General features: G+C 39.7%; 1 protein-coding gene across 3 annotated transcripts in view; it reads left to right on the top strand.

Moving 5' to 3' along the window:
• The window catches only part of LOXHD1 (lipoxygenase homology PLAT domains 1), a 182,645-nt gene that overhangs the window by 50,544 nt on the left and 111,333 nt on the right, over positions 1 to 20,768 (top strand). Inside the window, exons 7-12 of one of the 3 annotated variants that reach the window (XM_015121870.3) lie at positions 1,039 to 1,162; positions 3,809 to 4,059; positions 12,820 to 12,955; positions 13,527 to 13,687; positions 14,707 to 14,793; positions 15,223 to 15,358. In XM_015121870.3, the coding sequence (XP_014977356.3) occupies positions 1,039 to 1,162; positions 3,809 to 4,059; positions 12,820 to 12,955; positions 13,527 to 13,687; positions 14,707 to 14,793; positions 15,223 to 15,358 (895 nt within the window). Of the gene's footprint in view, positions 1 to 1,038; positions 1,163 to 3,582; positions 4,060 to 12,819; positions 12,956 to 13,526; positions 13,688 to 14,706; positions 14,794 to 15,222; positions 15,359 to 20,768 lie in introns of those variants that run through there. The other 2 variants (XM_077975512.1, XM_077975513.1) reach the window with 2 other exon arrangements.

Consider the following 20,768-nt stretch of genomic DNA (forward strand, 5'->3'; position numbering starts at 1 on the left):
TCAGATGAGGTGGGTCTTGTTCAGGCTTGGTATCTGACAATAGTCAAGCTGCCCCTGAAACATAGGGCATGCTTATTAAATCTCCCATCTTCCTACTCCTCCTCTCCTCTTCTTCCTCCCACTTCTATTTTCATTCTTGGCTCCAGTTGGGTAATAACCAAACTCCCATCTCACATCCAGGGTTGATTGGAGGCTCTTAGTCCAGTTCTTAGATCCTGGATGGTACTGTCCTGGTATAGCTCTGCCCTGATGTGTTGATCTTTTCTTTTCTTATTCCTATTGCCTGAGTCTTTGATAAAAGTTGGTTGCATTTTATGCAAGAGATGCATTCCTAAAAATCAATCAATCAATCAATCAATCTATCTATCTATCTATCTATCTACCTACCTACCTACCTACCTACCTACCTACCTACCTACCTATTCTTTTGAGATGGAGTCTCATTCTGTCGCCCTGACTGGAGTGCAGTGGCATGATCTTGGCTCACTGCAAGCTCTGCCTCCTGGGTTTGCACCATTCGCCTGCCTCAGCCTCCCGAGTAGCTGGGACTACAGGTGCCCGCCACCATGCCTGGCTAATTTTTTTGTATTTTTAGCAGAAATGGGGTTTCACCGTGTTAGCCAGGATGGTCTTGATCTCCTGACCTCATGATCCGCCCGCCCCAACCTTCAGCCTGTGAGGATAGTGATGATTTTGTCATAGTTTGTAAATCCAGACTTCCAGTTCTTGTGACCAGTCTCACAGTTCACATGCTGCCAAATTGTTTGCTTCAATTTAAAAAATGACCTGCAGCAGTGGAGGGAGCACTGTCTCAGTAATTCAAGTCAGAAGGTAATTGCCAGTCATTCCTGTGTGATTCTAGGCTTTACCAGGTATCCTGGACACAGTTGTGTCCTTATGATAAGTTTTCCTTGGGCCATGAAGCTGATACTGGTATATTCTTAAAGTAGACTCAAGTGATTGGAAGATTGGATTAGATCTCCAGGTGCACCCTCAACAGCGCTTATCTACATCCCTGTCCCCGCTTCTCCTTCCCAGATTGTCATTGAAGATATTGGGAACAAAAGAAAATATGACTTCCCCCTTAACCGCTGGCTGGCCTTGGACGAAGACGATGGCAAAATCCAAAGGGATATCTTAGTGGGCGGAGCTGAGACCACAGGTAGATTTGAAGAAAGGGGAGGCTCTTTTAGGTATTTTACTTTCTGCCTAAGGATTGGTGTTGGCATCTGTGGGGCTGGAGGCCTGTGATCAAACAGGAGCCAGCTGGGTCTGCAGACAGCATTCCTCCTGCTCCTGAAACTGTTCTGTCCCACTGGGTTGCAGCCTGGGGCTCTGTTGTTGCCAGAGAGTCTGGGGGATGCTGCTAAGCAGATACCAACTGCCCAGGGCAAAGGAAGGTATCCATAGGATGAAGCCAGAATGTGAATTTCTGACAAGCATGGATGTTTCCCAGGACATTGATTGACTCTGAACTCTTCCTGATATTGAGTGCTTAGTATATGCCAGGTCTTCTTCTAGATAGATACCTGACCCGCATGGTGTCCTTCAATCCTCACAGCCACCCAATAAAGTAGGAACTGTTACTGTTTCCATCTCACAGATGAGAAAACTAAGGCACATGGAAGAGCCTTGTCCAAGGGCACACAGCAGGCAAGTGATAGATTCAGGATTTGGTCTGCTTCCTAAAGCCCTAACCTCTATGAATTCCACAGAAAACTTCCAATGCCCAACATGGCAGTCATGGTCATGGATGTTCTAGAAAATCAGCATTGATATTGTGAACATCTGAGAATATTCTCTGCTGCAGAACCTCCCATGACTCACCATGGGAGAAAATCCATGTTCTGTAGCATAATGTACAAATTTCTCCACAATTTGGCTCCATTTATCCTACCTACAGAGTATTCCCACACCCTCTCTCCCACTGCACATTCACACCTTCCTTTCTCCCCTCCATCTTGTTTCCATGCCTTCCCTCTCCTCTCAACTCCCTGCTTGCCTTGCTCTTTCTCTCTCTGTATCCTTGGAACCTGCCTTCTCCTCATCCTGCAAGGCCTTTTCTCTTCTTTCTGCCTCTCAAATTCCTGATCCCAGTCACTTCCTCTGAGCCTTCCCTGACCTTCTCTGGCCTGGGTAACTTCTCCCTTCTTTGGCTCTATGCATCCTTGGCAGACCTTTATTGCTGCTGTTTAGAAGACTAAATGCTCCTCTACTCCAGTGCTTTTCAACCTCAGCATTGTGACCTGATCATTGTGAGGTGTGGTACAAGTCATCTACAGATGAAAGTTTGCAGTTTACTTAAAAACATGCTCGAATAGAATTAATATAATCCTAGTGAATGTGTGAATATTATATGTCTCCTAGTGATAGAAGAAGAGCAGAAATGATAACAGCTGGGAATTGATTATATCCTAAACCATAGAAGTATGTCTGATGTGGGGACACCATTTCTCCATGCATCTTAGAGAAATAAAGCTCGAGACTTTTTTTTTTTTTCCTAGAGCAGTGGCCATTCCTTTTTATTTATTTACTCCCCAAAGGCCTGGCATCTAGTAAGCACTCAATAAATGCTGAACAAAAGAAAATGTAAGTTTAAGAATGAATGATGCACCCATATAGTTGCATGTATTATCACTCAAAGAAATTTGGGATTTTTATTTCTCTGAGGTTATGGGATAAGAGTGTGACATACGGTAGGGTGAGGGATGGGTGGGGGAATTAACAAGGCTTAAAGTGACAACTGCCTTAGACCCCAGGACAGAATTAAAGAATGTAGGCCAGGTGTGGTGGCTCACGCCTGTAATCCCACCACTTTGGGAGGCCAAGGTAGGTGGATCACTTGAGACCAGGAGTTCGAGACCAGCCTGGCCAACATGGCGAAACGCTGTCTCTACTAAAAATACAAAAATTAACCAAGTTGGTGGCACACGTCTGTAATCCCACTCAGGAGGCTGAGACACGAGAATCGCTTGAGCCTGGGAAGTAGAGGTTGCAGGGAACTGAGATCGCACCACTAGACTCCAGCCTGGGTGACAGAGTGAGACTCTGTCTCAAAAAAAAAAAAAAAAAGAAAAGAAAAGAAAATCTAGGCCAGTTCTTAGCAGAATTGCCTGTCCAAATGTTTGCCTTTGGTATTTTCTTTTACTTCACCCTGTCTCAGAGTTTAATCTCCCTTTGCTAGTTCTTCCTCAGAATTCTGTGTCCTCATATTGCCTCCTGATAGACCATAACCTCAAATGGCCCAACCAACAATGTTTTCTCTCTCCCTCAATCCTCCCTCACCCTACCACATCAGGCAGCAAAGGAGGACATTAATGTCCTCTATTAAAAGTTATGTTTTTAAGTTATCAGCAAAAGAGCAAGTGAAATGAATCAGATAGCCCTGAATATAAATCTCCATTAATGGAGTTGACTATTATAATTAGATTAGACATAACAGAATTCATCTGGCAGCTATTAATAATGTAGGCATGGTAATTATCATTAATAATAAGTACTATTCTTAGCCAACCCGAGTTCCTCCTTCTCTTTGTTAGTTTCCTGTAATCAGCACTGACAGCTTCCTGTAATAATATGTGCAGTTTATTCTCAAACTCAGATGCATTGGACACACAAACTCTGGAAAAGATGAAATGAAGTCGAGAGGGACATTAGGTGGCATCTGGAGGAATAGGACATGATGGGGAAAGAGGATGTGTGGAGGAGGAGGGCTTTGGGGGTGTCGTAACCAGGAAGGGGAGGAAGGGGTGGGATATTATGATGCAGCTCACATTGAACACTCTCTTTCCTGTTGTTTCCACACCAGCTATTACGTATATTGTCACCGTCTTCACTGGGGATGTCCGGGGGGCTGGTACCAAATCCAAAATCTACTTGGTCATGTATGGGGCCAGAGGGAATAAGAACAGTGGGAAAATCTTCCTGGAGGGCGGCGTGTTTGACCGAGGCCGCACGGACATCTTCCACATCGAGCTGGCTGTCCTCCTTAGCCCCCTGAGTCGGGTCTCCATCGGGCATGGCAATGTGGGCGTCAACAGAGGCTGGTACTGTGAGAAGGTAAGGAATGCCCCTGAAGACAGCCTTCCCTGATTCAACCCCTCTCCTCTTTAACTTGCAAGTAAAAACTTTAACCTGAATCCTACTTCCTCTGAACTAGTTACAGAGTGCATGGGCAATCTTTTTCACTGGGCATTTTGGGTGGTTATGTGTCCATCTATCTTGCCTCAAGGGTGGTCAGGAACAGGGGCTGTTCTGTACATGCATCCAAGGGCCAAGTAGGACAGGTTATCCAGAGGTGTTCAGTTGGTGGTTATGATTATCCTGATTCCTGGTGTAGTGTTTCACTCAGCTTATAAATCTTTCAATCAATAAGTATTTTAAAGTATATGTTTTTATTGTGGGATACTTATACTTTAAAGAATTATATATTAATAACTGTCTGACATAGGGAATGTTAAAAAGCAAACCTCAATTTTGTCTATCACACAGCTTGAGAGAGAGAACATTCGAGATGCTTTTGAAACTCCTCTGTGTCCTTCCACAGTCATATAGTCCTCTTTCCCTCAAAGGGCACATACTATTTTGAATTTTGTCTATGTATAAACTTGTATTGTTTGTAACCGGCAATTTTTATCCCTCCCTCCCTCCCTCCCTCCCTTCCTTCTTTCCTTCCTTCTTTTTGTTTTATTTTTGGACAGAGTTTCACTTCTGTCACCCAGGCTGGAGGGCAATGGCACGATCTCAGCTCACTGCAACCTCCACCTCCTAGGTTCAAGTGATTCTCCTGCCTCAGCCTCCCAAGTAGCTGGGATTACAGGCATGCACCACCATGCCTGGCTAATTTTGTATTTTTGGTAGAGATGGGGTTTCACCATGTTGGCCAGGCTGGTCTTGAACTCCTGACCTCAGGTGATCTGCCTGCCTCGGCCTCCCAAAGTGCTGGGATTACAGGAGTGAGCCACTGCACCTGGCCATAACTGTCAATTTTCACTTAGCATTATGTTTTAGAGATTTGTCCAAATGGTAACAGAAGCTGTAGTTCATCCATTTCCCTGCTGCAAAGTATTTATTTGTCCATTCTTCTGTTGATTGGCATTTTGGAGTGATTTCTTGATTTTTACTACTATGAGCAATCTTGCCATGAAGTTCTTGTACATGTATCTTTGTAGAAGTGTGCAAGAGCTTCTCAGAATGAAAGTGCTAGGTCACAGGGCAAGCGAATCTTCAGCTTTATAGGATAACTGTTACTTCCAAAGTATTCCAGATTGTTTTCCAAAATAGTTGCACCATTTTACTCTCCTGTTAGCCATGTGTAAGAGATATTTTGTTTTATACATTCTTGTAAATGAATTTTTAATTTTCACCATTTTGGAGGTTGTAAAATGATCCTGTTGTGGTTTTAATTCTTATTTTTATGATTACTACCAAGGTTGAATGTGTGTTTTTTTCTTTATTGGCCATTCATGTTTCTTTTTATGTAAAATGTCTGTTTATGTCTTTTACTGATTTTCCTATTGACCAATCTATCTTTGGATTTATTTTTAGGAATTTTAAAATTTAATCTGGATATTAATCCTTTGTTGATAATATATGTTCAAATATTTTCTCATAGTTTGTGATGTTCATTGAGTAAGATTTAAAAGTATTTAGTTTATCAATCTTTTCGTTTATGACTAATGTATTTGGTATTATTGAAAGAAATCTACTTATTTCAGAGGTATGAAGACATTCTCCTATATCCTTTTCTAAAAACTGTTGTTTTAATTTTTCCATTTATGTTTTTAAAATACTAGGAATTGAATTTTGTGAGGGAGAAATTCAATATTATTTTTTTCCATGTAGATATGCAAACGTTCCAGCAACATTTATTGAAGAGCTTTTAAAACTTGACCAAGGTTAAGAATCACCTGGAATTCTTATTAAAAATAGATTCCTAGGCTCTAATTCAGAGCAAATGAGTCAGAATTTACAGGTAATCTGGATATTTAGCAAGTGGTTAGATAATTTTTATCATTGAGAAAGTTTTGGAAGCACTGATTTACTAAATAGTAATTCTTTTCCCACTGTTCTGAAAAGACATTTCTATCACACATAAAATTCACAAAATGCATGGCTTTGCCCCTGAGTTTTCTAGTCTGTTCCATTTATTTAGTTTATTTCTGCACTAATATAACACTCACTATCTTCATTTTTACCTCTGTACTGTCTTAGTATCTGCTGGGGAAATTTGTTCACCTTGTTATTCTTCCTCCAGAATGTTTTGACTATTCATAACCACTTACCCTTCCAAAGAAATCTTTATTTATTTATTTTGCCAAATCCCATGAAGAACAGTGTTGAACAGAATTCATTTGGACCTATAGATTCATTTGAAAGAACTGACATCTTTACTGTATTGACTTTCCCTATCTACGGATATGGTATACTTCTTAAAATTTATGTCTTCTTTAATAGTTTTCAATATAGTTTTATGTTTTTGATAAAGGAATTGCATGTCTGTCAGGTATGTTTAAGAGACCTTATAACTTTTGTTACTATTATAAATGGTATCTCTTTAAAAATTATATTTTCTAACAATTTGTTGCTGATATAGAAATGGAAGTATTTTCTGGACATTTAGTTTACATAAGGCCATTTTGCTAAACTCTATTGTTAATTCTGATAATGTCTCAATAATTATTTGTTTTTTTTCTGTAGGAAGTCAAATTATAACAGTTTTTTTAATTTTCAAAGCTTGTAGGTCTTTTTTCTTTTTTGTTTATTTGACCACATGGCCTAAGACCTACAGTACAATACTGAGTAGTAGGATTAATAGTGGATATCTTTATTTTGTTTCTGATTTTAAAGGAGCTACTTCTAATATTTTGTTTGGTTGATTTTTTTTTTTTTGCAAGTTTATGGTAGACATTCTTAGATTAGATCTGTAAAATTCCCTTCTATTTCTATATTGTAAGGAGTTTTCATGATGAATTGTTGTTAAATTTTATCTAATGCTTTTCTGCACTTAGTGAGATCGTTGTATGGTCTTTCCTTTTTATTCATTAAGTTGGTGCACTAATATGAGTGCATTTACAAATGGCAAACTAACTGCTTTTTTATAAGTCAAACTTGGTAATAATAGATTGTTTTACATGTTTTTAGAGTTGTTAACATTTAACATGGAATTTTTCTGGCCAGGCGTGGTGACTCAAGCCTGTAATCCCAGCACTTTGGGAGGCCAAGGCGGGCGCATCGTGAGGTCAGGAGATTGAGACAGGCTTGGCTAACATGGTGAAACCCCGTCTCTACTAAAAAAAAAATACAAAATATTAGCCGGGCGTGGTAGAGGGCGCCTGTCCCAGCTACTTGGGAGGCTGAGGCAGGAGGATGGCATGAACCCAGGAGGCCGAGCTTCCAGTGAGCCGAGATTGCGCCACTGCACTCCAGCCTGGGTGACAGATTGAGACTCCATCTCAAAAAAAAAAAAAAAAAAGAAGAATTTTTATATCTATGTTCATGAGTAGCATTGGCCCCTTATTCCTTTCTTATATAATTGTTGATTGGTTGTGATTCTAGAATGAAATGAGAAGTATGTCCTTTCCTAAAAGAGGGTGTATAAAATTGCAGTGATGTTTCCCAAATGTTTGGTTGCAGTCTCCTGCAAAATTGTATAGGTAGGGGTGTGTGTGTGTGGGTGTATGTGTGTGTGTGTGTGTAAAATTATGGATTTTAAAGAGCAGGGTTTTGTTTTGTTTTTCTTTGCTGTTTATAGGAATATTCAGGCTCTTTATTTCTTATTCAATCTGTTTTAATGAGCTTTTTTTGGGAATTTGTACATTTTTAAGTTATCAAATGTATTGACATAAATTTATACACATCCAGTGTTCTCTTATTTTTTAACAACGGATGCATCTTTTATCCTCTGATATAATTATGAACACTCTTTATGTATTATTTATTCATGACTTGTTGTTTTTTAAAAAATATGACTCTTACAAAAAGTTTATTTAGCTCTTTCAAATAACCAAGTTTTGCTTTGTGTACGCTGTTTTAATTCTATTCTCTGCTTTACTGACTTGTATTCTTAACTTTATTTCTGTTTAATTTCTCTGAGTTTCTTTTGTTGTTCTTTTTCTAAATTCTTAAATTGGATTCTTAGCTCATTAAGTTTTAGCCTCCTTTTTTTCTCGTACAAACATTTGATACTATGATTTTCTCTCAAAGTAGTGCTTTAGCTGCATTTCGTATATTTTATAAAATATTTTTATTCAGTTTAATTGTATTGTTTCATTTTAAAAAGCAGCTTTGTTAAAGTATAATTAACATGAAATAAAATACACACTCTTCTAAAGCATACAGTTCTGTGAGTTTTGATAAATGAACACACCTGTGTAACCATGACTAGAACCAATATATAGAATGTTTCCATCACCCCAAAATGTTTCCTTGTGCTCCTTCACAGCCAATATCCACCACTCTAATCACTAATCTGATTTTAGTCACTAAAGATTAGGTTAGTCTTTTCTAACATTTAATATAAATGAAATCATTTAGCATGTACTTTATGTGTGTTTGTGTCTGACATTTCACTCAGAGTAATGTTTTTGGGATTCATAATGTTGTTTCATGTATTAGTAACTTATTTTTTATTGCTAAGTAGTATTCCATTCTTCGGATATGTAGCAATTTGTTTATCCATTTAATCGTTGATGAACATTTGGGTCATTTCAGTTTTGGGTGTTACTATGAATAAAGCTGCTATGAATATTCATGTACAAGTCTTTGAATGGACATGTGTTTCAATTTTGTTGGATAAATACCTAATAATAGAATTTCTGGATCCATGGTAAAGATATGCTTAACTTTTAAAAAATTCCTCCAAACTGTTTTCAAAGTGGCTACATTGTTTTGTATGCCTGCCAACAATATATGAGAATTCCAGTTCTTCCATATCCTTACCATCACTTGGCATTGTCAATCTTTCTATTTTTAGATATGCTCATGGGTGTCTAATTGTGGTTTTAATTTACATTGCCTCCGATGACTAATTATGTTGAACTGTTAAAAATGTGCTTATTGATCATTTGTATATATTCTTATTCTAGTTGCCTTTGCTTATTTTACGTTTTTAAATCTTATTAAATTGTAAGAATTCTTTACATATTCTCGATACAACAACTTTTTTGTTAAATACATCGATATATCTGTATTTTCATATCTGTGTGTGTATGTATGAATAATCTCCCACTGTGTAGCTTGCCTTTTCATTTTCTTAACAATGTTTATTGAAAAGCAGAAGCTTTTAATATTGTTGAAAGGCAATTTATCAATTTTTAAAAAATAGTTTGTGCTTGTTTGGGTTCTTATTTATTATTACACTAAAAATTCTTTGTGACGCATTAGTTATTTTGTGACTCATTATTTTGAAGTATGACTTTTAGTTTCCAAATGCATGTTGTCTTATTATTTAATTTATTTTTAATTTAATATCATTTTATTCAGAAAACACAGCCTATATAATGCCATTTTAAAAAATGCATTGCAATTTACAATGCATGTTCAATTTGTGTATTGCTCCAAGAGCTGAATTTAAACATTTAATTTTATTTATTAAATTCAGTTTGTTACTTTTGTTATTTGAGTCTTGTTTCCTTACTATCATTTTGTCTGTTTGGTCTGTTAATTACTAATAAATATGTGTTAAAATATCTACGTGTGTGTGTGTGTGTGTGTGTGTGTGTGTAATCTCTACCACTATTGAAATATTTACCACTAAGGTGGTAGATATTTCTTATTGTAGAACTAACAATTTTTGCTTTATGTAGTTTGAGGCTATGTTACTAAGCATAGAATTATTGTAACTTCCTAATGAATTCAATCTTTATCATTATCCAATCTGATACTATTTATCTCTGAACTGGCAAATTTAGTCTGTTTACGTTTATTGTAATTACTGATATATCTGTTCTGCTTTTACTGTTTCTTTTTTCTTCTTTTAAAATTATTTTGGGTTGACTGTTTTTCCCTATTTCTTTTTTCCCTTTATAGTTATTTTACTGTACATACTTAGTATGGGAAACTCTAAATATAATTGATACCTCTACTCTTTTTTGGCAAATGCAAGAACCTTAGAAATCGCAAATAGTAATAATTCTGCATGCTATTTTTTGCCTAGTATTTTAGCTCCATTTTAAATTCTTTTAAAATATACACATTAGATATCATTGTTTTATAGAGTTGTTTGTTCAGGTTTACCTACAAGTTTCCCAGTTTGTTTGCTTGTCACTTCATCTTGCATCTAAGACCTTATTTCTGGTGTCAATTTTCTTCTTCCTGAAGAACACCCTTTAGAAGTTTATTTGGTAAAGGTCTATTGTTGGTAAACTCTGATTTTATTCATTTGAAAAATGTTTTTATATCACTCTCATTCTTGAAAAATAATTTTAGGATACTGAATTCTATATTGAGTTTTCCTCCGCAATATCTTCTGGCTTCTGTTAGTCTAATTGCCACTATCTGTTTTTTCTATCCAGATGCTCTTAAGATCTTGGTTTTGGTATTCCCTGCTTCTCCTCAATATGTCTATGTGTGCATTTATTACTATTTATCCTGACTGTGACCAAGCTTATGGTAACTATTTCTTAGGTAAAACTATTATTATTTTCTGTCTAGAGCAAAGACAAAAAAAGGTAGGCTTCTCTTTGCAGATTTTTCCCTATCTACCTTTTGTCTAAAGGAGCAGTCCTTCAAATATTTCTGCTTATTCAGTGTTTCCAGTTTGGAATCTCCATTTTGTAAAGCCCATGGCCTAGTTTCCCGCATCCTCAAGTGGCTATTAATTTCCTGGTCTCTGAGTGCCTGGGATTGTCTTTTGCTGCAGTGCAGCACCAACTTTAGCATTCACATTTGCCCACTCTCTGGGTTTCTGCTTACTCTGAATTTTGCTGGTTCTTATGGTTTCTCTGTAACCCCCTGGCAGCTCAGCAATGTATATAAAGTGATACTTCCTGTGGTTTATGTAACATATGACTATTTTGTGGTGATAAAAGGCTTTTCAGACTACCTAGTTTCTGGACTACCTAGTCCAGAAGCAAACATTTTTAATGTATGAATTACACTAATTTATTTTTAAAGAGAATGACAAAGTAGTTTTTAAATAACAGAATATAATACCCACAGGATAGTTATATTTAACAAAACAATAAAAGAAAGAAAATCCTGAGATAAAAACCAGAAGCTCTGGTAACAATACTATATTTAGTTGCTTACCTAACCTTTAACCTTCCAGAACCAGAACTTTTATCATCGATTTTTAAGCACTTACTATATGTTTAGAACTATGTTCAGGGGACCACAGGGGTGAGAAAACACACAACCTCAAACTTTTAGGATTTTGCTACTTCTTAAAAAGACAAAACTAACCAATACACAGTTAACAATGAGAGAACAACTCAAGAGTAACGAGAAAACATCTGCATCTGCAGGATTTGTTGAGAGGAAAGACAGACTTCTAAATAAATTGCTGGTGATTATACCCTCCTATGCCCTCAATTTGTCACGGATGCCCTCCAACTTTGCCTATGTATAGGTCCACTTCTAAATACGTGGCCACATGAAATCTTCAGCATAAAAAATGGAGTGCAACAATAGATCCCAGTGGACCTCAGCCATAAATAGAAATTCTGAGGTTCTTCCTGATGAGTAGAAAAGATCCCAAACTGACAATTAGTGTCAGGAATACTTACATTCCTGGTTCTGCCACTAACTAAAGGTGCTAACTTGGGGACTTTATTCTCCTTTCTAGACCTCAGGTTTCCCATCTATTGAATGCAGGTGGGGTGAACTACATTAATTGCCAATATATTTGTGTCAGATAACTAAATGTTTGAGGGGGCTGCTGCCCATGGTCCTGAGCCATCATTTATCTCTAGGGAGGAGCATTTCTCTGGGAGTTTGAAGGGGTACATAATCCCCTCCCACCATCTCTTAGCATCCTTCCCCTGGTGCTGTTTAAAAGTTAACGTTTATCACAATGGTTAATAATGAGTATGAGGTGAGTATTACCTGGGAATATCTAAGGGCAATAATTCAAGTTAAGGAAGTTACAGTCAATTTTTGTCACTATGAACAGTAGACAACAAATACCCAGTAAGACAATAGTTGGTCAAAACCTTGACCAATAGGAGGGTCAGATTAGTTTGTAAGTTAAAAAGATTTGTTTTCAAGTTAAGAAGGTAAAGCTTAGAAACCAGTAATGTGAGAGTCAAAATTTCTTTACTGATAGAGGATTCTGTAGTGTGCCAGGAGCAATCCTTTCAACATTTATAATGTGAGTGTTCGAAATCCATGGGTTCAGAACTTGGTAGAGATAGAGAAGGTATAAGAGAGAAGGCTGAGTGAAGATCAAGCCTAAAAGAGAGAAGTTGGTTTTTATACTACATTCCAGATATTAATTAGCTGACACAGGACATACCTTTTTCCTACAAGATCATTATAGGGAATTAACCTAGTAGTCTAGTTCATTTGGTTCAGATTAACTGAGGTTTTATGATGTGCTTAAAGAAATATGGTATTCAAAGAGTGTGTTGTGTATAGAGGAAAAGTTTGAGATTTGAATAGCAAATTGGAAGACGGGTGATACCTACTTTGGAAGACTCTTTGGAGGTTGCATTTCTTGATTTAAGATTTAATGAGATAGACTACAGAAAAGGTGCCATTCATTGAGAGTCCTAATACAGATGTCTCTAAATGTGGCGCTGGGAGGCTGCTGAACATGGTGAAGAGGTCCCTACTGGGGACTCAACGCAGGAGACATTCACTGTGCTCCACTCTCCCCAGGTGGTAATTCTGTGCCCCTTCACTGGCATCCAGCAGACCTTCCCTTGCAGCAACTGGCTGGATGAGAAGAGAGCGGACGGGCTGATTGAGAGGCAGCTCTACGAAATGGTGTCTCTCAGGAAGAAGCGGCTGAAAAGTAAGTGAAAGAGACCCAGAACCTGGAGGCCTCTCAGCCAGGGCCAGCAAAGGCCAGAATGTCAAAAGCTGTGGGCAAAAGCTGTGAGGGCAGTCCATTCCTGCTTCTTAAGTCTCCTCTAGAAAGGAAGGAAAAAGCTCCCCCAACCCTGCCAAGCAGCTCCACTCTCCAAAGTACAGGCCATATAGAGTCACACCCCTGGCACCAAGGCTGACTCCAGTGTCACCAAATGGAATAAGCTGCTGTGATGAGCTAGGTGTTAACCTGAATCGTTCACTACAGTGCACTCTGAAAGTGCTGGACATAGGGTGAGTGGAGTCAACTTGTCCCCCGATTTAAAACACACGAATACACTTTAGCCACTAAAAAGAACATTATGGCACCTTATTTTTAATAGTAATGAATCCTTAGCTTTCTAAACTTGGCTATAATGGGTTTTTGAGAATGGGACACATCTGTGTATACCCTGCCCTTCAGTCCTGATCATTTTGGATTTTTCCTTCTTCCCTGTGGTAATATGAAAATCTCTTCACTTCCTGAAGTTTATGGTGCAACTTGATCTGTCTTGCAGAATTCCCTTGGTCCCTGTGGGTCTGGACGACTGACCTAAAGAAAGCTGGTACCAACTCTCCCATCTTCATCCAGATTTATGGGCAGAAAGGACGGACAGATGAGATTCTCCTGAATCCCAACAACAAGTGGTTCAAACCTGGCATAATTGAGAAGTTTAGGGTAGGAGAGGAGTGTGATGGGGTGGGAGGGAGAAAGGAGGAAAGGATGTAGGGCATTTGTCCTGGGGATTCTGGTTCTCTAAGCCAGGTTTTGGACCAAGTTTGAAGGCAAAAAGGTACAATGGAGATTTTAGGTCCCTGCAAGGGAGACAAATTTGATGATTTATAAGCAATGTATCCAATGGGGTACAATATCGATCTGGCCCATTCATCTGAATCCAACAGTCCAGAACCAAGGCTGGGCAAAGAAGCAAGTATGGAATGGTTTAAGCCATTCAGGAGTTGGAGAATCACTGCAGAACAGAGACCCTGAGCATGCTTAGTGTCAGACTGCCCAATATGGACTGATTGAGAGAGTAAGGATCAAATTTAATCAAAAGTGTGAATTTTAGAATATTTTTTTTAAAATTCAGCTTTAAAACTTTCTATTATGCATAAAACTAGAGCAAGGATTTTTTTTACCCTAATAGAATTGCTATTTCAACCTTTAGGTAGGAATAATTTGTAATTTGAGGCTCTCCTCTCAGCACCCCATTTGTACCCCTGTTACACCACTCAGTTCATTGCTCTTTATGTATTTATCTTTTCTGCTAGACTGTGAGCCCCCAGAGAAAGGGCACAACTTCTTATTGATCTTTTTGTCTGTTTCACTGCCCAGTAGAGTCCTGGGGCTGTGGGCCTGTGCTAATTTGCAGGGCTGCCCTATAGATTTTGTTACTGGAAGTTTATTGCTTGGAGGATCTTCTTTAGTCTGAATCCCACTGTGGGGCAGTTATTTTTGTTCAGTTTCACTGGCCCAGACTGAACCCTTGCTGTATGTGGCTGTCCTGCCCTCACGTGCTCCTGGTTACAAGGGTCATGAGAAGATAAAGTATGTGAGGGTGGCTTGATTAAAGCAAACCCATCCTCACTGCTGAAGAAAGAGCCCAAAGCAGGTTCCCTCCTGAGAGTGGGTCAGCTATAAGAATAAACATGTTTTTTCAGTTATGCCCACTCAAATGTTTTTATTTCTCACCATAGATTGAGCTCCCGGATGTTGGCAGGTTTTATAAGATTCGAGTATGGCATGATAAAAGGAGTTCTGGTTCTGGATGGCATTTAGAAAGGGTGAGATGCACCATCTTGGGGTTTGGGGGGTTGTTGGGAAAGGAACAAGGATGGTCCCTTTCAATGACCCTGTCACATAAATTTGCCTCTGTATTAATTGTGAATGGGGACTGAAAAGTGTTACGGCGAGACCTGAATTTGGATACAGGCCCCAGGGACTTCCTGATGGGGAGGGACTTCCAAAGTAGATTAAGAAAACACTCAGGTGTTTGGGGGGGCTTGCATTCTGCCCTAGTCATCTGGTTGCTAGGCAAGTGTGGGTATCCAGGGAACCACGAACAAATACTAATCCAGCCCTCTGCCTGCCATAAGGATTTTCTCCAGGAAATAGTCTTGGCTTCTCTGCAATGAGATAGCAGAATGGGGACTCCAGGGCATTGGTGAACATCCCTGGTGCACCCACTTGCTCACCCCAGAACTTCATTCCAGATGACCCTGATGAACACTCTGAACAAGGACAAGTATAACTTTAATTGCAACCGCTGGCTGGATGCCAATGAGGATGACAATGAGATAGTGAGGGAAATGACTGCAGAAGGCCCAACAGTGCGCAGGATCATGGGCAGTAAGTACTGATGGGCTCTCCATCCTGGGAGGCAGTGGAACTCCTGCTTGGTGTCCCAGTGGGCCTGACCAATGAGCTGAGAGTCTTGTCTGCTATGCATCTTCAGGCCCCTTAGAGTGCCAGAGTGGATTTGGAAGGTCCTTGACTCAAGACTGGCTTGGAAAAGTCGTCTCCAAGTCATGATACCAGAGCTCTACCGTGATTGGTGTGGTGGGGAGGGAGGGAAGATGTATGGGTCTTCTCGTTGGCTCTGAGGGGATGAGAAGCATCTGTCCTGAAAAATACTTCTCCAGAGCCTCCTTGAAAGGAGATATCCTCTTGCTCCCCTCAAATGGTGCATGAAATGTTCCCCAAAAGAAAAGCTAGATCTGGGTTCCTGTAGCCACAGTTGGCTGATAGCTAATAAGTATTCTGTCTCTAATTAAGGATAGTAGGAGAAGGACTAAGCTTTAAATGTGGAATCCAGGAGCCACATTCAAATAGCCAAAGGGAAGAAGTCATTTTGCCTCTAGGTTATAGAAGCACAGTACTGGCAAATACAGAGCACATGCCTTGTCTTTTTCACGTGGCAGACATTACTAAGTGATCAAAACATTCTCTCCCATGAGTCTGAAATGAGCTTTGTAGCCCTCAATAAAGAATTCCAAACAGACATTAACAATTGATCAGAATTGGCACTTAAGATACTTAACCCATTTGCTATCCTTGTGGCAGTCCTTAAATTTTAAGCAGGAAAATAGTATTGCAAAATTACAAAAATGTAAAAATATATAGAAAACAATGTCACCCATAGTTCCAGTAGACCTTCTAAATATCTCCATAATGTCATTTCACAGGTGATTGTGTGATATTTATAAACACTGCATTTGCACACCCAGTAGAAACTCTGTATATATTTGTTGAAATAGCTTGATCAGAGTTAAATACTCATAAACATAGAAACGTCAAACAGCAAGTATCTAAAAAGAGATCATTCCGTCTGTTAGTTTAATTAGGCAATGCTTGTAATTAGCATCATGTTTCTTTTATTTTATGGTTCTCCTTCATTCTTAATTAAATATATGACTGTAGAATATTTGTGTGCAAAGGCCCTTAAAATATCCTGATGCAGATAAGGAGCTGAGGACGTTCTTGCCATGGTTACACAGTTAGTTACAGACAGAGTTAAATCTAGAATAAGGTCTCTTGCTTCCTGGTTCAGTGGCTATACCAAAACATCACCCTGCCTTTTTGCATTCAGTAATAACTGCTTTGGGAACAAGGCAATCATCTCTCTAAATATCATGATAACATATAACCCATTCCCAAAATTGGAACTTAATATAATATTAAAGATAACGGCAAAAATTGCAATTGCTTTTGCACTAACCTAATGTGTAGTCCACCAAGGCAGAAATACACCTGTTCTTAGACCTGATCTGTTTGCTTTGCATGCTAGAATTGAGCCTGTAGGTATAAAGAACTGGGGAGAGGTCTTGGGCCCTAACTGCTTTTGAAACCCTTCTAACTAACTCTCGTGATTTTAGATTCTCAGTCTCTATTGCTACATTATCTGGCACTGTCACTCTTGAGCCTTTTGGTAGCATTCCTTTTTGAATTTTGTGACTGACAGCTCTGATCAATCCTCTCTGGTATGGTAAGTCAGTGATTCTCAAACCTCAGCATGCATCATCCCCAGGAGGGCTTGTTAAAATACAGATTGCTGGGTTCCACTTGCAGAGTTTCTAATTCAGTTAGTCTGGAGTGGGACCCAAGGATCTGCTTGTCTAACACATTTACAGGTAATATCCACGCTGCTGTTGGGGAGCCACACTGAGAACCACTGTGTCAATGCATTTACCACTTTTCTAACTGCTCTCCAGCTTCCAAAATTGTGTTGTGTTCTCTACACTTGTCCCCTTCCCCTAGTTGGTGAAACCTTTTTTGTTTAGTTAAATTTTTAAAACAACCTGTAGATTGCCATTTTGATAAGGTTTTCTAAAGAGAAATCTATTTTAATTTGTAATGTCTGGAATGTTCTTTACTTCCACCCCCTCTTTGCCTTGAGTAAAGCATGACTTTCCCCTAAGAACCTTATTTTCCCTCCTCATGAACTGTGGGGCACATGGAAGGGGGTGTTCTCCTGACTCCCTCTGCACGTTCAGATCCTTGCGTGCACCACACTTCTTCCCAGTATTGCCTTCTACCCCAGCCCAGTGCCATTTCTGTTGGTCTCTGGCCCTTCCCCTCTTTCACAAAAGATGGTGTCATGCATCCCTTGGTTAGTGTCTAGACACCATGCCCTGCCATAATCCTGGGACAGTGCATTAGTTTGCTAGGGTTGCTGAAACAAAGTCCCACAGACAGGGTGGCTTAAATAACAGACATTTATTGTCTCACAGTCTGGAAGCTAGAAGTCCAAGATGAAGGTGTTGGCAGGTTTGCTTTCTTCTGAGGCCTCTCTCCTTGACTTGCAGACAGTCATCTTCTTATGTCCTCTTTCCTCTGTGTGTATACATATCTGGGTCCTAACCCCCTCTTCTCATAAGGACACCAGTCATAATGGATTAGGCCCCACCCATATGACCTCTTTTTACTTTAATTACTCCTTTAAAGGCCCTATCTCCAAATACATTCTGAGTTATTGGGGAGTTAGGACTTCAATAAATAAAATTGGGGTTATGGGCACAATTCAGCTTATAACCAACAACATCTCCTAAAGTACAGTCAAGCGTCCATCTGTATCAAAACTACCTGAAGTGTTTATCAAAATACGGATTCCTAGGCCCACCACCAGCTATGCTGATTAGAGACTTTGAGGGCTATTCCTGGTAATATGCATTTTGTCAAGCATGCCAAGTAATTTGTATGCATACTAAACCTTAGGAGGCTTTGTCTACTTCTTTCAGTGTCTGTGTAGAACACCCACTCACCTGCATCCTGGTGCTCACCTGTGATGGGTACTACAGGACTGAACGAAGGGGGATGAACAATAAATGAAAACAAAAAACAAAAGAATCTGTTTTAAAGAAGGGGCCTGGAGACTCCTTGCTTCTGTCAAGTAAGGGCCTTGAGCTTCCACAGCCCTTCGTATTTATTGGGTAAAAAGAGCAGGGAGGAGGAGGTAACAATTGGTCTGCCGCTTGATTGATCGCAGGTTCACATTATTGCTAACAGGCTTCAGATGTGCCTAATCACAAGTCACGCTCCTGGGGTGTGACTGCCCTCAGCATTCCTTCTGGGTGGCAGACACAGTTTGTCAGTTTACCAACAACCTGCATTCATAACAGTTTGCTGTTTGCTCATATAGCCTCCAGTGGTATACTGAGTGGATCATGACCGTCATTCTTTCAGCCTCCAACACTCATCCACTTTGTTGGCCTGTGCCCACCCCACTTAGCCAGCCCTTCCCTGCCACCTAATTTGGAATCATCCCATGAAACTGCCCCTTCTTTGAACCCATGCCCCACCCTCTGACTCAAGCTCCTGCACTCCCAGCACTTTTGTGACCTTGGTACACTTCACCTCACCCTCGACCTGTCACTTCTTCCCCCACCCCCCACATTTTTCCTGGTCTGTCAGGGGCTGACATAGATGGGTGGAGGATGGATCAGAGGGACAAACCTACAATCAGACCTCCAGTGGGGAAGAAAAGAGGTTCTGAAATCAGATAGAGAGAGGAGACCAGAGAGTAGAAGATAAATTCAAGAAATATTTTGAAGGTGGAACTGGCAGGTCTTGAAATGTGAATGCTGTGGAAACACAGTGGTGAGATAAGCTTCCTGTCCAGAAAGTTGGGACAAACTTTGCAGATGAAGTGACATTTGAGCTAGGTCTTCTATGTGGAGGGATTTGACAGACAAGGAGAGACCATGTCAGGAGGTGGAGGAGATGGCAAGGAAGAGCATCTCTACAGTTTACATGTATAAAATGTGCTTGTAAACATTTTTAACAGTGTACAGTTGTGGGGCTATCCTAGCTGGTATTTTTTTGTTGTCTTCCATGATGCTATTAAAAAAACCATTTCAAGGAGAAAAATAATTCTGGTGATAGTATGGATATGGATAGTATGGATTGAAGGGCGGTCTGTTTGGCTATAAGGCAGTTTGATGTCTTCTGGTGGTCCCTGGCTGTATTTCAGAGCCCAAACAAACTTGAATTTCTTTCTCTCAACTGCTCTTTATGGCCCACAAACATTTACCTTATGCTTGGAACACCCCTGTGTCCTCACTGACCTCTACAAGTTCTCATATCTCCTTTTCTGGTTGGAATGCTTTGTAACAGTAAATATAGCTGGTGACAATGCTTCATTTTCCCAGCTGGTACCAGTGTGAAATGTGTAATGTGTGAAGATGTCCTGGAAGTCCCTTAAGAGGAGAGTGTTGGACTCATGTAAAATGAGTAAATACCAATTTAAAATCAATTCTCTGAGTTTGAAGTTGTGTATCTCTGGTTTACTTACAAATTAAGGGCCAGTCAAATAAGCAATTAATGCCATGTCTGAGAGCCAAGAGGCTTTTGGGAGTGATTGTTCTGATTAGCACAGACTGGGAGATATGGACAATACACATGCCAGCTCACAATTTATCTCCACCTTGGCTGTCCCTCAGGAGCTACATGAGAGTAAAATAAATGAGATCCGTGTTCTCCACTATACTTCCGAGAGAAGTGATTACACACCAGTGATGAGTGGGCAAGAGGCCACTGGACTCGAGTGCAGAAAATCATAGCTTCTCGTTAATAAGAGCTGTAATTTTAAAATTAAAGTACCAGAGGCTCTGTACTTACCCATCTCTTTAAAGTCTTTCACTACTAGTGTCTAACAATATAACTCTTTTTAATTGTCCACAGACTTCTTGCCAGGAAGGAGCTTGGGACATCCATGGCTAGGGTGTTTCAGAGGGGTGCCTAGAGAAAAATCAAGACCCTTGAGAACTTCCTACCAAAGGGACCTCAGAGCTCAGAACCAAAGGGATAGGAATTCCCAGGCAAAAGGATTTCTAAATTCCCTTATTACTTTGCTTCTGGAAATTGCCTAAAAGTTATAGCTAAAAAGGCAGAACTGGCCTTCATCATAATTAAGAGTGAAGCCAGCCCCAGCGTGGTGTTGAGAGCTTTCCTTCCCTGCTGTGTCATGTTTCCACCTTCAGTCTTCAGCTGTTCATTCCTCTCACTGTTGACACATTGGACCATTGAGAGCTTCACACAAAAGAACCAACTTCATTTATACAAAGGCTGAAGATTGAAAGCATTTAGCATTTGAATTTTAAAAGAGTTGATTAGAGAAGACAATGATGGTTAAATTTCAGGTGCTGTGGCCCTACTAGGAGACAATATTGGTAGGCAGGAGATTTCTCCTCAATCTTAACTCTTGGTTTAAATGCCTACCTATCCCAGCTTTGCTCAAGGCAGGCCTCTATGTACCATCAGT

The sequence above is a fragment of the Macaca mulatta genome, chromosome 18, assembly GCF_049350105.2.
Source record: "Macaca mulatta isolate MMU2019108-1 chromosome 18, T2T-MMU8v2.0, whole genome shotgun sequence".
Classification (NCBI taxonomy): Eukaryota; Metazoa; Chordata; class Mammalia; order Primates; family Cercopithecidae; genus Macaca; species Macaca mulatta.